Source organism: Somniosus microcephalus, chromosome 1 (assembly GCF_052327205.1).
Source record: "Somniosus microcephalus isolate GS21.2 chromosome 1, FLI_Smic_1.0, whole genome shotgun sequence".
NCBI classification, from domain to species: Eukaryota; Metazoa; Chordata; class Chondrichthyes; order Squaliformes; family Somniosidae; genus Somniosus; species Somniosus microcephalus.
Genome location: NC_140987.1, coordinates 100,016,375 through 100,034,434, shown reverse-complemented (window position 1 = coordinate 100,034,434; position 18,060 = coordinate 100,016,375). Strand labels below are relative to the sequence as shown.

The 18,060-nt window shown below is 48.3% G+C and overlaps 1 protein-coding gene across 3 annotated transcripts in view; it reads left to right on the top strand.

Moving 5' to 3' along the window:
• Window positions 1-18,060, top strand: part of dock8 (dedicator of cytokinesis 8) — a 430,422-nt gene that overhangs the window by 310,872 nt on the left and 101,490 nt on the right. For all 3 annotated transcript variants that reach the window (XM_085984337.1, XM_085984330.1, XM_085984345.1), the window contains exons 17-21: window positions 5,257-5,401; window positions 7,763-7,864; window positions 9,210-9,305; window positions 11,555-11,789; window positions 14,713-14,877. In XM_085984337.1, coding sequence (XP_085840463.1) covers window positions 5,257-5,401; window positions 7,763-7,864; window positions 9,210-9,305; window positions 11,555-11,789; window positions 14,713-14,877 — 743 coding nt within the window. The remainder of the gene's footprint in view (window positions 1-5,256; window positions 5,402-7,762; window positions 7,865-9,209; window positions 9,306-11,554; window positions 11,790-14,712; window positions 14,878-18,060) is intronic.

Sequence of the window (18,060 nt, the reverse complement as noted above, 5' to 3'; positions counted from 1 at the left end):
CCCCCTCCTCCTCCCTCCCTCCCTCCTCCCCCCTCCCTCCTCCCCCCTCCCCCCTCCCTCCTCCCCCCTCCCCCCCTACTCTCCCCCCCTCCTCCCTCCCCCCTCCTCCCTCCTCTCCCCCCTCCCCTCCCCCCTCCTCCCCCCTCCTCTCCCCCCCTCCGCCCCCCCTCCCCCCCTCCCCCTCCCTCCCCCCCTCCCTCCCCCTCCCCTCCTCCCTCTCCCCTCCCCTCCCTCTCCCCTCTCCCCCCTCCCCTCCCTCTTCCTCCCCCACTCCCTCTTCCTCCCCCCTCCCTCTTCCTCCCCCCTCCTCACTCCCCCCCTCCTCCCTCCCTCCTCCCCTCCCCCTCCCTCCCTCCCCCTCCCCCCTCCCCCCCCTCCCCCTCCCCCCTCCCCTCCCCTCTCCCCCCTCCCCCTCCCCCCCTCCCCCTCCCCCCTCCCCCCTCCCCCCTCCCCCTCCCCCCCCTCCCCTCTCTCCCCCCTCCCCCTCCCCTCTCCCCTCTCTCCCCCCTCCCCTCTCCCCTCTCTCCCCCTCCCCTCTCTCCTCTCTCCCCCTCCCCTCTCTCCCCCCTCTCCCTCCCCCTCCCCTCCCTCCCCTCTCCCCTCCCCTCTCCCCCCCCTCTCCCCCTCTCCCCCTCCCCCCTCCCCTCCCCTCTCCCCTCTCCCCCTCCCCCCTCCCCTCTCCCCCCACCCTCCCCCTCTCCCCCCTCCCCTCTCCCCCCTCCCCCCTCCCCCCACCCTCCCCTCTCCCCCCTCCCCCCACCCTCCCTCTCTCCCCCCTCCCTCCCCCTCCCCCCACCCAATTCAATTCAATTCAATTCAAATCGCTTTATTGGCATGATAAGTTACATCTTATGTTGCCAAAGCATCAAAATACATTTATGGTTTAGCACATAAACGCAGTTCTATTCATACAGTGTATAAACAGGTATATCCCTGAGTGTATAAATATACATTCGCATTGTTTATATATATTCTTTTCTTAGTTTACTGGTTGTCCCTCTGTTCATGGCAAGCTGTAACATAGTGTGCCGCCAGTGTTATACAGCTTCTCTCCTCTCCCAGTAGGAATGGGAGTTTTTGGTTGTCATTCAGATTTCTGAAATCAGGGCATATTTGTGAGAATTTTTGGTAGAAATTCTCCCTGATGCCCTGATATTTTCCACAAGCTGTGAGGAAGTGCATCTCTGTCTCCACCACTCCCTGACTGCAGTGAGAGCATATCCTGTCCTCTCTTGGCAGCCTGGTCTGCCTGTGTCTGCCTTTTTCGATCGCTAGGCTATGTTCGCTAAGTCTGTACCTTGTCAAGGTTCTTCTCAGTTTGTTATCCTTTACCATGGTCAGGTAATCAGCTATGTTGTATTGTCTGTTTAGGGCCAAGTAGCAATTGAGTTTGCTTTGGGTTTTTGTTGTTTCTGCCCAATATGTCAGATATTTTTCCTTTTGCTTAGCGACGATTGTGTTGGGTCGAATTCTTGTGTTACCCTGTCACTGTCCTGGGGCTGGTTATTCCCCTCCCTCCCCTCTTTCCCCCCCCCCTCCCTCCTCTTTCCCCCCCCCCTCCCTCCCTCCCCTCTTCCCCCCCCTCCCTCCCTCCCCTCTTCCCCCCCTCCTCCCCCCTCCCTCCCCTCTTTCCCCCCCCTCCCTCCCCTCTTCCCCCCCCTCCCTCCCTCTTCCCTCTTCCTCCCCTCTTCCCCCCTCCCCCTCCCTCCCTCCCCTCTTCCCCCCCTCCCTCCCCTCTTTCCCCTCCCCTCCCTCCCCTCTTTCCCCCCCCCTCCCTCCCCTCCCTCCCCTCTTTCCCCCCCCCTCCCTCCCCTCCCTCCCCTCTTTCCCCCCCTCCCCTCTTCCCCCCCTCCCCTCTTCCCCCCTCCCTCCCCTCTTCCCCCCTCCCTCCCTCTTCTCTCCCCCCCCTCCCCCCCTCTTCCCCCCCTCCCTCCCCTCTTCTCTCCCCCCCTCCCCCCCTCTCCCCCCCCTCTCCCCCCTCCCTCCCTCCCCTCTCCCCCCTCCCCTCCTCCCCCCCCTCTCCCTCCCCCCTCCCCTCCTTCCCCCCCTCTCCCTCCCCCTCCCCCCCCTCTCCCCCCCTCTCCCTCCCCCTCCCCCCCTCCCCCCTCCCTCTCCCTCCCCCTCCCCCTCCCCCCTCCCTCCCCTCCCCCTCCCTCCCCTCTCCCTCCCCTCTCCCCCCCTCCCCTCTCCCCCCCTCTCCCTCCCCCCCTCCCTCTCCCCCCTCCCTCTCCCCCCCTCCCGCCCCTCTCCCCCCCCCGCCCCTCTCCCCCCTCCTCTCCCCTCCCTCCTCTCCCCCCCCTCTCCCCCCCTCCTCTCCCCCCCTCCTCTCCCCCCTCCTCTCTCCCCCCCTCCTCTCCCTCCCCCCCCCACTCTCCCCCCCTCCCTCTCCCCCCCTCCCTCCCCTCTCCCCCCCCCTCCCTCCCCTCTCCCCCCCTCCCTCCCCTCTCCCCCCCTCCCTCCCCTCTCCCCCCTCCCTCCCCTCTCCCCTCTCCCTCCCCTCTCCCCTCTCCTCTCCCCCCTCTCCTCCCCCTCTCCCTCCCCTCTCCCCCCTCTCTCCCCCCTCCCTCTCCCCCCCTCCCCTCCCTCCCCCCCCTCCCCTCCCTCCCTCCCCCCCCCTCTCCCCCTCCCTCCCCCCCCTCTCCCCCCTCCCTCCCCCCCTCTCCCCCCTCCCTCCCCCCTCCCCCCTCTCCTCCCCCCTCCCCCTCTCCTCCCCCCTCTCCTCCCCCTCTCCTCCTCCCCCCTCTCCTCCTCCCCCCTCCTCCTCCCCCCTCTCCTCCCCCCCTCTCCTCCTCCCCCCCTCTCCTCCTCCTCCCCCCCTCCTCCTCCTCCCCCCCTCCCCCCCCTCTCCCCCCCCTCTCTCCCCCCCCTCTCCCTCTCCCCCCCCGCTCCTCCTCCCCCCCTCCTCCTCCTCCCCCCCTCCTCCTCCTCCCCCCCCTCCCCTCTCCCTCTCCCCCCCCCCCTCCTCTCCCCCCCGCCATGCAATCTCCTAGAAGGGACAGAAAAAGAGCAAAAAAATTAGGGCCAATAAGGGAAAAAAACTCTAAGATTCCTCTCTGACCCCCTCAGGTGATCAAAACCATTCCAGTAGATCACATGGACCAAGTGTTGCCTATAAAGACCTTCTATATGATGAAATCTCTGCCCCAATCAGGAATCGGTCCAGCTCCCTCTTGAGGGCACCCAGAGAGTCAGCACTCAACAAACCAGCTGGCAACGCATTCCAGAGACTCACTACTCTCTGGGAAAAGAAGAACCGCCTAACATCCAGTCTATTCCTACTCTTACAAAATCAAAATACTGCGGATGCTGGAAATCTGAAATAAAAACAGAAAATGCTGGAAATACTCAGCAAGTCAGGCAGCATCTGTGGAGAGAGAAACAGAGTTAACATTTCAGGTCGATGACCTTTGGTCAGAACTGGAAAGAATTAGAGATGTAACAGAGTTTAAGCAATTGCAGAGGCAGGGAAATGGGGGAGGGGAGGAAAGAATAAAAGGGAAGGTCTATGACAGGGTGGAAGGCAGGAGTGATTAAAGACAAAAGGGATGATTGTACAAAGCAGAAAGAGATGCTAATGGGACAAGTTAAGAAACAAAAGATGAGTAGAAGAAGTGTAAATGAGAATGATAGAATCATCAATAGCTGCCATCTGAAAAAATAGAGGCAGAGGTTATGATCTGAAATTGTTGAACTCTATGTTGAGTCCAGAAGGCTGTAAAGTGCCGAATCGAAAGATGAGGTGCTGTTCCTCGAGCTTACGTTGAGCTTCATTGGAACAGTGTAGGAGGCCGAGGACAGAGAGGTCAGAGTGTCCCATTATCATCTCTTTTTGCTTTGTACAATCTTACCTTTTGTCTTTAATCACTCCTGCCTTCCACCCTATCATAGACCTTCCCTTTTGTTCTTTCCTCCCCTCCCCCCCCTTACCCTGCCTCTGTTACATCTGTTACATCTCTAACTTTTTCCAGTTCTGACCAAAGGTCACTGACCTGAAACGTTAACTGTTTCTCTCCACAGATGCTGCCTATTCCGACTCTTACATAGTTTAAACTCATGGCCCCATGTCCTCCACAGTCTGTTAAACTGGAATAATCTATCAATAGGGACACTATCCAGCCCTTTAATTATTTTATAGACCTCGACCGGGTCATCTCTAACTCTGCGCTGCTCTAAAGTAAACAGACCCAGGTCCTTGAGCCTTGAGCACAGGTGAAACTCTGCAGGAGTTCTACCACTGTAACTGGGCGGGAGACCAGCAGAACCCCCAGGGAAATAACAGAGACCCATTGCGCCGAAAGTTTCCTCGTTGCTTTTCATCCGTCCTTTACTGAGCAAATGATGACCGGGAAAGAAGCTGGGACAGGGACTCGCTCAGATGGGAGTTCCCACTGCTTAGGCAGGAAGGGGACTGGACACAGTAGTGGTAGTTTTGTGGCAAATTTTGGAGCCAATATATTTGAGTATTCCAAAAATTATGGCAAGGAACAGACAATGGAAAGTGCGGATTAGGAGACTGAGAGCAGCTTTTAGAAAAAAATTAAAAGACATTTTCCAGGAATTTCCGAGTAGCTGCTTCCAGTCCGCTGCCATAACTTTGCCGGGAAGTGCGGCAGAAACCCCATTCATGCGTGTTAGCGAGGTTTCCACTGCACTTGCGGCGAAGTTACGGAACCGGAGCGGGAGCAGCTCCAAGGAAATTACTGGCTATAAATTATTGGGCCCTCAATGGCTAGATGTGAATATAATTTTCCACATAGAGGTGATGAATGCAATTCAAATATACTACTCCTACAGTATAATAAGACAGGCAGTAACATGCTGGGCTTTCTTGTGTATTCACATTTCTACATTTTAATCTAGGAATTACGCTGTTATATTAGAGCAGGCACTTTAATATCTAAGCTTCCTAGAATTATTAAATAATGTGTGAAGATGTTTCCTCTGCTATCACATTTTTATACATATTTTACCCCACCAATGTGTTGTGGCCCATCCATCACTTATTATTATTATACATTAGTATTAGCATTGCTAATAGACAGCTTAGTGCAGTAGGTAAGTTTCACATGTACTTGCTTGAAAAATATGGCCCACAGATATGCAACAGAAGTAAACCAACGTCTACATTACTGCAGTAAGCAGAATGTGAAGGCTTTGCATTGTGAAGATAGTGAATTGGGCTAAAGCAACCATCTACACTAATCAAAATAACTATATCCAGTGGCAGTTGATTGTCGGTATTTTCTTGTACCACAGGTCTCCTGATTTTTATGAGGAAGTAAAGCTTAAACTTCCTGCCAAGATTACAGAAAGACACCATTTGCTGTTTACATTCTACCACATCAGCTGCCAACAGAAACAGAACCAAGTAGGCTCACCAGAGAATCTAATTGGCTACTCGGTAAGTTATGTCAGTTTGCAGAGCACTTTCTGTTCACACCAGTGGACTAATATGGCCAGGAGGTCCCAGTGATGTTGCACATTTGTCATTCAAACAGGATTCCCCTGAAAGCTCAATGGATAAGGTTCTGGGTTCAATATCTTATTCGTTGTATGTAACGTGATTTCCCAGTCAGGTTAAGCAGTTGAGGAGCTATACTTGGTCTCGCTGCCCCTGGGCTAGAAAGGGGGAAAATCAGCCAAAGCTCCGATTCCTAATTACCAGCAGTGACCCTTGTTAAACAGTTTGTATTTGTGGACATGAGGTGAGAACAAGATCAGGCTCAGCTGGGATGTCCCCTGTGGTCAAATAGTGTGTGAAACTTGCTCTCCTGGTTCTCACATGAAGAATGGCCACTGGATTAAGGCGCTAGTGACCTATTGATGCCTATGGAACGGTGCCCTAGTAAAGTTGCCACCTTTAGTAGAAAAGGTGTAAGGAGGATAATGGGAAGAGAAATTTAAAAGTCATTATTTATTTTTGAAATAAATGTTCTACTCCCTTTGGCTATTTCATCTCATACACAAGAGACTGCACAGCAAAGTTAGGATGTGGGATCAATTTATACTAAGTTATAAATTGAAAACAGAAGTTTGAACCTGCTCCCATACAATGACTGGGAACAGTGCAGTCATCCAAAGAGATGACTTGAATTCAGTATAAAACATTTGGCATATTGTACCTTTTATCTGTCAAACTTTGAGCATCCTACACGTCAATATGCAGATTTCTGTGTAACACTTCCACCTGATTGGCTCAAGTCCCATGTTCTTTAAATAGCAACAAATCACAAGTGAATAGGTAGGGAAGATACCAATCAGCAAGTAGCAGCAGGAATAAACACCACCAATCAGCAAGTAGCAAGCAGGAATAAACACCACCAATCAGCAAGTAGCAAGCAGGAGTAAACACCACCAATCAGCAAGTAGCAAGCAGGAATAAACACCACCAATCAGCAAGTAGCAAGCAGGAATAAACACCACCAATCAGCAAGTAGCAAGCAGGAATAAACACCACCAATCAGCAAGTTCAAAAAGCTGCAAATGAAAAATGGGCAGTCAGCGAGAGTTAGCAAGAAGCCAAGCAGTCAATTGCTTGAAATATTTTTGAAAATCCTTTCCACTGTCATCTTGCATTTTCTGCTCCATTCACAAATGGAAATAAGGGTTGTGACATAATAAAGACATATTTAAAAATTATAGGGGGAGAAATTGGGTGAGTAGCGCCACCTGTTAGCGCCTAAAGAGGCAGTCAGTGGCTGTAGCGCCACTGGCTGCGCCTCCCGCGATATTCAGCAGGGGTGCTAATGGTGGCGTTAGCCTGTTGCGCTGCGCCGCCACCGATGACGTCATCGGTGTGCGCAGCGCCCCATTCGTGCCCCGTTCGCGATATTTGGTTCGCTACCCGCGCCCGGTTCACGGGGCAAGTTGAGGTGCGGGGCGGCCGCCTGCCAGCACCTCCATCCCTGGCCTCCTAACCCCCCCCCCCCCGCGGCATTGCCGGCTGTTTCCCGAGAGCCCGGCACTTCTCCTTGGTGCCGGGCTCATTTGCCGGCACTCGCGAGCGGGGATCGCGCTGTTGCAGGCACCTCCCCCTTAACAGTGGGAGGAAGGCCTGCATTACTGCAGCGTGCCGTGCCGCAGCGTGTGGCGCTGCAGCACGTTGCGCTGCGATAATCAGTTTCAACGCCCTAAGAGGGACGCGGAGCGCCTCGAGCCTCGCCCCGTCTCCCTCGAGGGGCACTGAAACTGAATTTCTGGCGATCGGTATTACTCCGATCGCTGCGCTAAATCCTGCGCTCAGGCGACTTTTGCGCCACTTTGGCGCCCCAACCCAATTTCTAGGCCATAAAGTTTACAAGAAAATTAAGACAATACAATATAATTGGGACAAAAATCCATGGGCCTTCCAGCTGATTCCAGCCGTAAGTACAGGAGGAGCGCGATGAAGAGCTGCCGGTTAAACCCAGATACATCAGATACTGGTCTATCCCAGCAATTTCTGCAGGGCCTTGTTTGGAGTAGAACCTCAGCCCACTCCAAACATGGTCTCCCGCACCATCAGGGTGTAGCCAGGGGAGGGGACTCTCAAGCGGGGAGTTTTGTCATCCCGGCCATTTTTCTTAGCTCAGCCTATAGCCTGCACTTTCAGCTAGTACAGCCACAGTTGCACTGTAGTTGTAACCAATATACCAGAATTTAACTGCTACACCAGATTTGGTTGTACCCATTTATATACGGGCTACTGACTTTGTGGAAATAACATTGCTGAGCCTAGCAGTGTTCAGTAACTTGACGAAATTTTGCCATCTTTATTTTCTAGTGGTTGCCAATTCTTATGAATGAGCGTCTTCAGACCGGTCATTACTGTCTGCCGGTGGCTTTGGAAAGACTTCCCAACAAATACTCCATGCACTCTCCAGAGGTAAGTGTTTCTTTTATACAGTACTCTTGTGATCGATTTTATAGTGATCCATCTGACCTTGTCAGGACCAAGTTATGGGCAGATATGCAATAAGGTCAGATATGGATGGTATAAAATTCTGATTAACTAACTGCATGGCCAACCTCCTGTTCATATAGACAGTTCAAAACACTGATGTTACAGAATTCACACAGAGTACAGATACGATCCATACCTTGGATGAATAGCTGAATGTGGAGTACATATTACACTTGCATAGAATTACATAGAATTTTACAGCACAGAAACAGGCCATTTGGCCAGTATTTATGCTCCACACAAGCTTCCTTCCACTTTATTTCATCTAAGCCTATTACCACATCCTTCTATTCCTTTCTCCCACATGTACTTATCTAGCTTGCCCTTAAATGCATCTATGCTATTCACCTCAACCACTCCATGTGGTGGTGACTTCCACGTTCTCCCCACTCTCCGAGTAAGTTCCACATTCTCACCACTCTCTGAGTGGTATATTACTTAAAGAAGAAGGTGTGCCCCTTGTGCCCCCATCCAAGTCAATTTAAGAAGGTTTTTTGTTGTTTCAGTTTTTACCTGCGTTTTGTTTCCCCTTCCCTGCCTCTCCTCCTGAAGCCATTGACTTTTTAATAGGCCTCAGCACCACAGGTGCCAGTTATTTCTATGTGATCTTTGACAGTGAGCATTGACAGGCTATTTGAATGTGAGGCGATTCACAGCCAATTCTATCCACATATGACAGCCACTTGTATGTACTTGCAACCCCTATAATGAAAGTCATGAGGTTCTATGCACTTTCAGGTCTTACATTACTATCATTATTTATTACCTTTCACCTATGTCATGCTGCCTTTATCCTGTTCCACCAGTCTGCTGCAAAAATGCTGGTGAAACCCAAAATAACTACACAATATCATCCTTAAGGGCAAAGACCAGTTATATTCAAAACATATGTAAAACTTTAGTTACCCCCAGATTGACATTTCCAGACTCTCCCTCCTCAATGCGTGCATTTGCCAGGCAGCATGTACATGGGCTCATGCGAGATTGCAGGTTGAAAAACAGCAGGGAAGAAAGAGTTTGGGTGCACGGGGAAAGGGTCGTTTTCAGCTACTTGACGGCTGGAAACAACTGCACACAGCTAAAAGTGGGAAATCTGGAAAGAGTGAAAGAGAAATGGTTCCTTGCTATAATAGTCTACCTAACTTCATTCCTCCCATATGCAACATTTAAAATGCACTATAATACCTGGCAAATACATTTGTAGTACTTTCTATGAAAAAAAATATGAATTTCCACTTTGCAATCATCTTTTTTTTGTTCAACACAGAAGATTCCAAACCAGTCTCCACCAATCAAATGGGTAGATGGCCACAAAGGTGTATTCAATGTTGAGATACAAGCAGTTTCCTCTGTGCATACCCAGGTAAGTCTCCTGACTAGTTTCATTTTTCTGCAGAGCTGTGCTGCACCATTTTGTTCAGAATTTATGGATATGAAAGGGTTGGGCAGGGAGAATTTCTCTACTGCAGCCCCGAGAGCTGCCTTAGAAGCAACATTGGCCTGAAAGTCCTATGTGGCCCTGGCAAACCTAAGGGGCCAATTAAAATATTTTCAGTCTGAGAGACAGCTTCAGTTTAAGTTTATGTCTAGCCTTCCATTTCAGGAATGTGTTTTTCTGAGTATGCAGGAGGATAGAGTTGAGAGGATTACCGTTCTCTGCACATAAAGTGAAGGATTTATAAAGTCATTGAGATAAGCGCACTGGACACTAGGTAAACAAGTAGAAGCAAGAGCTTTCTTCAGGTCACTCTTCTGTTGCTTTATCAGCTACACAGAAATAAGATAAGAGCAGCAAGATACAGCACAGATCCCAGACAGAGAATAACATGTCTGTGATTGATTCAGATGACCACCCTTGTTATGACCTGTCACTCAGTCATCTTGCCTTTGTGCCGGTGCAGTGCTGTTATTAAACATCAAAAGTTTGTCTTATTTTACATTTGTTGATTTTATGCCTGTTACTTTAAATGATTAATTACATTTGTTTTGATGCAGGTGCTTTTTCTGTCCCGTATAAGTTATTGAAGGAGTGAGGGTGTAACAGAAAGTGTCTGAGAAGAATGTAGAATGATGGAGTAATGATATCATTGTCATTAAAATATTTGCATTTTTCACGTGTACCTGAACTGAATTAATGAAAAATTTACACAAACGTGATGAATTACTCTACAATAAATACACACAGATGAAGACATCATAGATTTACATATCTATAAAACCTGAGGGGTGAAATTCCACTGAGCACATTTGTTAGTGCACTGGCTAACAAGCTCACGTAACTTTCTGCTGTGCTATTTTAACAAAGTCATTACCCATTGAACATAAACAAATCAATAACTTTGTTAAAGTGGCACCCACTGGAATTTCACATGAACACAATAACCATTACACTAACAATCGTGCTTCGCAGAATTTCAAATCTTATGGTAATCTCTTTCACAAATCAATATCTGCGCCATAATTTCACCAGAAGATTGGCAGAAACCCTGAAGAAATGGTGTAAATGGCAATTTTTAGCTGACTACATAATTTCTTCAGGGGTTCCGCTGCTCGTCACTGGAGAATGCCCAGAGAAATTCCAGGCTTTGATGTTTTATTTATCACCCATGGCCCCGATATTTACGGGGAGGCAGGAAGGGTGCAGGAGAGGCCAAAAACAGCAGAGGGACCCTGCAAGGCTGGGGACATGGAGGTCCTGCTGAAGTTAACAGCAGGACCGCATTATCGTTTTCTGGATCCGTTACCCGCCGGGCAGCAGCCAAATTGACAGCCTGGTCGGCGGCAGGAGGAAAAACTGGCAGCGGGAGGCCGCAGCTGGGGTCCCTTGGGGACAGTCTTTGGCAATCGGGAAGGGGGATGGTTAGACATCGCGGCAGTCAAGGGAGAGAGGATGTCGGGGTGGTTGGGGGATGGGGGGGAGAGACAGGACATCGGGGCTGGAGGGCAGGAGGCCGGTGATTGGGAAGGGGAAGACAGAGGCTGGGATCGGCAAAGGGAGGCCAAAGGCTTCGTTGAGGGGCCGGATGGGGTCATACCTTCTCCTCCTGGCCCATAAGGAGTGCTGGTAAAAGCACTTACCTTGTGGAGCCAGCAGCTCTCACCTCCATTTCAATGCTGAGTTTCCCGACCTCTGGGAAACCCGCGCAGCAGCAGTGAATTTTAAATCGGACTCCCAATTGCACTCTGGGAGCCCGATTTAAATATGTTAATGGAGTGTTCCACCTCTCCACAGCGGGCACTCGGATGCCATGATATTTGCCAGCATAAAAACGGTAACAGGCGTGTGCGTGGCGAGTTGGGATTGAATTTCTCAGATTTGATGATTTAACCCACCACCCCACCCCCACTCTTTAGCAATCAACTCATAGACTAGTTTCAAGAACTAATCAATAAATGGCACCACATTGCTTGATCCTCAAACCATTGCCCACAAATAAATCACCTTCTGCCAATATATCATTGTTTTCCACAGAATTGAACATTAGATCAAAAGGGGACAATTTGGATATAAATAGCTATATTTGAACAGTTCCATTTCAGAAAAATGTGCAGTAGTATGAGGTGATCACTAAGGTTAATCACAGCAGTTGAACTTCTATTTCTTTGGCACAGGACAACCACCTGGACAAGTTCTTCGCTTTGTGCCACACTCTGGAAGGCCGAGTGACATTTCCAATTCGGATTCTAGACCAGAAGATAATGGAACATGACTTGGAGCATGAGCTGAAGTTGAGTATAATCTCACTGCCTTCAGCTCGGCTCGAACCATTGGTACTGTTTCTGCACCAGGTACTGGATAAGCTGTTCCAACTGACGATACAGCCTATTGTCGTCGCAGGCCAGACAGGTAACTCAAACCTGCAGGTTTCATTCAGTTTAAAAGGAAATGCCACTGATATTATCATCATTTCTCATCTGATGGATAGACACTCGCCTCTTGTTATAGTAGCCCTGAGATATAAAACAGAAGAATAGTTAACACTCTGAAGGCAAACATTTTTATTGTTTTTTGCTGGTAACGCCTCAATTTTAAAATCTCTCCATGGCCTCGCCCCCTCCCTATCTCTGTAACCTCCTCCAGCCCGACAACCCTCTGAGATCTCGGCGCTCCTCCAATTCTGGCCTCTTCCGCATCTCCTATTTTTGCTCCACCATTGGCGGCCATGCTTTCAGCTGCCGAGCTAAACGCTGGAATTCCCTCCCGAAACCCCTCTATCTCTCTCTCTTGACCAAGCTTTTGGTCATCTATCCTAATATCAGCTTATGTGGCTCGGTGTCAAATTTTGTTTGATAATCGCTCCTGTGAAGCGCCGTGGGACATTTTGCTACATTAAAGGTGCTATATAAATACAAGTTGTTGTTGTTGTTTGCCAATGGTTAGCAAAAGAAAGACTAGCATTTATATAGCGCCTTTCACGACCACCGGATATCTCAAATTGCTTAACAGCCAATGAAGTACTTTTGGAGTGTAGTCACTGTTGTAATGTGGGCTACGCGGCAGCCAATTTTCATACAGCAAGCCCCGACAAACAGCAATGTGATAATGACCAGATAATTTGGTTATGTTGATTGAAAGGTAAATATTGGCCAGGACACCAGGGATAACTCCCCTTCTTCAAAAGAGTGGGATCTTTTACATCCACCTGAGCAAGCAAACAGGGCCTCGGTTTGACATCTCATCCAAAAGACAGCACCTTCAACAGTGCAGCCCTCCCTCAGCACTGCACTGGAGTGTCAGCCTAGATTTCTGTGTTCAAACCCCTGGAGGGGGACTTGAACCCACAACCTTCTGACGCAGAGGCAAGTGTGCTACCCACTGAGCCACAGCTGACACTGATAGCCACTGCGAGCAGATGAATGAGCTAACCTCCTACATTTAGTCCAGAGGAGCGAAGACAAGAAGTGGCTGTATAAAGAAGCATTTTATGTGTGGAGAATGGGATAGAATCTTGTTGGACCGAGTTCAGTGACATTAACCCAATAACATGACTGGCTAATTAAGCACAAAATGAAGAAATTATGGAGATGAAAATGATAGATATTCCATTTAAAATAATGATTTTTATTTTATGCACAAGGTGGTATTTCCCTTAAACTCACCCAAGAGTCAATATCCATTTTATTTAGTTATTAATTGAAGGAAATGTCTGCAGTAAAACTTTGCCATGATGTATCTTTGGGGATCGATTAAATCAAATCAGAATATATCAGTTTAAATTATTCCCCACTACTGTATTTTGAAACTCTTCATAACTGTTCTGCTTTTTTCAGTTTTCTCTACTTATCCTTCCTCTCCTGAAGGAAGTGACTTATGCTGTCAATTTGAAAATTGCCAGGAAAGGAAAAGGAAATATATTTTTTTTAATCATCTTTAGAAAAAAAATTTAGGAAAAAAAAACATTCATTGGTGGGTCAGATCCTCGAGGATTCACTATTTATATCATGAGTCATGATGTTGCCTCCATTTTTTCATAAGGCATGGGCACTGAGGCTAACTTTCATGTCCCTACAACTACTCCAACTAATTTAGCACAAATCGGAGGTAGAACCTGGGGCCTCCTTGATCTCTGTGACTCAGCAATTCAGCTGCTCACAGATTTACCCAGCAAAGTCAGGATCCTGGTTCTAAATTCCAATTCCAGACATTTGTTGGTAATATTTCTTGTCACGACCTTATCCTGAAACACACTGGCCCAGATTTTCCTGTCAAAGTAACGGTGAGGATAATGGCGCTCGCCGTTATTTATGCACAAATGCTACAGCATCTTCAAGCAAGGGGCAGATTGCACGGTTAAACTCAAAAATCCAAAAGTTGCTGCCCGAGGTGCGCTGCTCCACCGTTAGCTTCGCAAAAACGTTGAAATGCATTGAATGGCGTGAAGTTGCTGTATCTGCGCGGTAGATACAAACTAAACACGCCACAGAAAGTTAAATCGTGTCTATTCCAGTCTAAGTACCCTTTTAAAGATGTGATAAGTGTTAATTACTGCCAAACAACCTCTCTGGCACTGAACATTAACTATTACAAGTGTGGAGTCTCATTCCTTCAGGTTTTAATTGTTGTTGGAGATTTTAAAAATATCAAATTAAAAAAAAAAAAATTTTACATTTCCTTTCTGTCTCTTTTCTCTCTCTCTTAATCCAATCTCTCTTTCCCTCTCTCTTTATTTCTCTTTCTGTACCTGATTTGACATTGAATTCACCCTCTCTAATTGACACTTCTTTCTCAGTCCTTGCGCTGTTAATTTCACAATCAGCCAATCTGATTGGTTAAGGAGATACACAGTCCACCCAGGTCCCAGATGCCCGGTTTCCTTCGCTGCGACGTTACCAGCTCTTGCCACGCAAAAAATTTAAAAACCTAAACATGCGAGGGCAAGTCTAACAAGCAGCAGAAGCTGTTAGATAGCCTGCTACGTCAAATTATGGCCCAATATTCTAGCCATTTGGTTTCTAATACAACAATTTTCCTTGCGTTACAATCATAGATGATTTAAATCAGGATTGCTTTTAAAAGGTTAATTTTTAATGAATTATTTAAATAGTTTAAAATGTTGTGGAAAAGTAATAGCACAACATTTTACTGCTCATTTCCAAGAGGCTTATCTGGAATTTCACACCTGTGCCTCCCTGGATTTTACCATTGAATCAACAGTTCACAATACTCCAAATCTGCCCTTTGTGTCTTGCTCTGTAGGGAATGGGAAATGATTAGATTTATAATTGTTACAATCCTATTGATTTAAACACTGTGCATTGTTCATTTACAGCCAATCTTGCCCAATTTACCTTTGAGTCAGTCGTGTCAATAGTCAATAGCCTTCATAACAGTCCTGACCTCAGCAAGGACCAGCACGGACGCAATTGCTTACTGATGTCTTATGTCTACTACGTGTTTCGCCTGCCAGATACTCAGAAAGAGATAACAAAAGGAGGTAAGTGTTGGTTTATTATCCCAATATTGAATGCTATTAGAGTAGACATTCATTGTAACACTCTCTGATACAATACACCTGGGACTGATTTTCATCCCCCTGTCAGTTGGGAAGGGAAAGATATTGGCCCAGAAATTCGGGTCGGAGGCTTCCCGCGGGTGCAAGCCTCTGACCTGCACTTACCTAGCGCGCCGGCCGTTGTGCTCAGCAAGGACCAGCACGGACGCAATTCCGATCCTGGGCCTCCTCCAACTGCCGGCGTGCAGTGCTTGCGTATCCCAGGGGCGCAGTTAGTTCGAAGCGTCCCCTGGGATCACGTGGGCCATGGAGAGCCAATGGTAGCAGGGAATGCCCATTCATAAATTTGACAGGAAGAGCTGTCAAAACTATAAATACAATTCAGCCCCAAAACATAACTAAAACTTCAAATAAATTTTTTTTAAATCACATTTTTAAAATAACTATAAATTACATAAAATAACTATTTTAAACAATTTAAATTTGAAAAAAAATTAATTACAGTTTCTAACAGGGCTAAAAATAAACTTAGCTTTCTTTAAAGTATTTAAAAATAATAAACCTGTGGAAAAAATGTTTTAATTTTACTTAATTCACCACTTACCTTGTTATAAGCAGGCCTTGTGACTGCTTTTTACAAGCGTAGCTCCTGGAGACTTACCCTCCCGGAGAAAGCGGCAAAAAAAACGTTAGTTCCAGGCGCACGCGCTGCCTCTCCGGCGCATGCATTCGACCTGTGAACCCCTTCCTTGAAGGGAACAGAAGTTCCGGTTTCCCGTGCATGCACAGTGCATGCACGAAACCGGCACTTTCGTTGGGCCTACACGTGAGTACCCAACGCGTACTCACCTGTGGGGACCTGAATTTCTGGACCAATGGGATGAAAATGGAGGTGCAGCACTTAGCACCACTGACGTCGAGGTCACCGCTGTTTTGGTCGGGGCCTTCAAGTGGGTGGCCCAGGTTCCTGCCGGCACCATGTGGGGGCTTCATTAACCCATGCAAATCGGGATCCTATGGCATCAGTAGGACATTGGAGCAATTTTGAAGTACCAATGGACAGAGCTTGCGCCACACATGCTCCTCCCATTGGTATTTGACATAGATTGGCTAAGCCATCAGACCACTCAAAAAAGGTTAAGAAAAAAGTTTCTAAATGATTTTGGTGGGGTCCGGAGGAGCATTAATGCTGACTGCTTGTCCGACATTCAGAATCGGATGAGGCATAATTTCCTCCAGCTGAATGTTGGGAAGACCAGCCTCTGGCACAAACACTCTCCCTTTATCACCGCTATCTGAGACTGAAGCAAACTGTTTGCAACCTCGTCATCCTGTTCAACTCCAAGCAGAGTTTCCAACCCCACATCCTCTTCACCACAAAGACTATCCGCCTCCACCTCCATAACATTGCCTGCATCAGCCCTACTTCAGTCCATCTGCCACTGAAGCCCTAATCCATGTTTGTCTTACCTCTAGACTCAATTATTCCAATAGTCTCCTGGCTGGCCTCCCATCCCACATCCTCTGTAAATGTCAACTCATTTAAAACCTGCTGTCTGTATCCTATCCCACACCAAGTCCAGCTCGTCCATCACTCCTGTCCTCACTGCTCTGCATTGGTTGCTGGTTCCCCCAACACCTCAGATTTAAAATTCTCATCCTTGTGTTTAAATCTCTCCATGGCCTTGACTGCTCCGCACCCCCCGCCCCCCCGCCCCCTGACCCCTGACCCGCACACCCATCTCTGTAACCTCCTCCAGCCCTACACCTCCCCCCCCAACCCCTGACCCGCACACCCATCTCTGTAACCTCCTCCAGCCCTACACCTCCCCCCCCCAACCCCTGACCCGCACACCCATCTCTGTAACCTCCTCCAGCCCTACACCTCCCCCCCCCACCAACCCCTGACCCGCACACCCATCTCTGTAGCCTCCTCCAGCCCTACACCTCCCCCCCCCACAACCCCTGACCCGCACACCCATCTCTGTAACCTCCTCCAGCCCTACACCTACCCCTGCCCCATACACTCCTTTCCTCTGACTCAAGCCCTTTGTGTATCCTCATTCCCTTTCGCCCCCCATTGGCAGTCGTGCCTTCAGCGGCGTAGGTCCCATTCTCAGAAATCCCCTCCCTAAACCCCTCCACCTCTCTGTTTCCCTTTCCTCCCTTAAGGTGCTCCTTAAAACCCACCTCTTTGACCAACCATTTAGTCACTCCCAATTTCTTCCCCTTTGGCTCTGCATCTGGTTCTTCCTCATGCCTCTGTAAAGGGCCATGTGGCTTTTTCTACATTAAAAATAATATAGAAATAAATGCTGGTTATTGCTGCTGCTGCACAGTAGATCATTCTGTGAAGGTTTCCTGAATCGCCCCCATCGTCTTCAATTGATTTGAATATGCAATATTGACCCAATCAGAATGCGACAATGAAATTCTTTTTAATGCACTCTTTTATAAAATTGAACCAAATATCATTAGAAGCTTAAAAGCTCAATCCATACTTGTATTATTAGTTACAGTTTATTCCTTACAATTAAATTAATTTACATGAAGGTGAGTGACAGTTTATAAGAAACTGTCTGGTAGCCAACCTTACATATAAACAGCGGAAGCATGAGACTCTCATTGGCTCCTAGGCAGTGTTTGCATCACAACTATCGACCATTATCACATCAGAGAATTACTTTTCATTTATTCAGCACTTTCTAACACCTCACATATCTCAGCTAATTTTCCGTCAACAAGTCACATCAGAAACATTAGCTGATCTTAACTGGAGTGTAAATATGGATTCCAAGAATGACCTGAGCATTCCTGGGCCTATTCCTGCTCCTATTTCTTATGTTCTTATAAACATTGAAGCTGAGAAATCCGATTTATATACAAAACAGGCGCAAAGTCTGCAGACCCACGGCTCCAGATGGCAGTCCATGCTGGCCTGAGGTCCAAGTCAAATTTCGATCCGGGTCTCATTAAAATGCCACTGTTGAGCTGTGGGCATGAAACGGGCTCCCCGCTGTAGCTTTCCAGTCGGGGAGGGTGGGAAATCGGCCAGCCCCTCGGCAGGGCGAGGGGAAGAGGTGATCCTGGGGGAGACTTCAAAACGTGCTAGTAGCAAGCCTGAGCTTTTTGTGGGCCCAGCACAAGCACTCCTGCTTCTCCTGA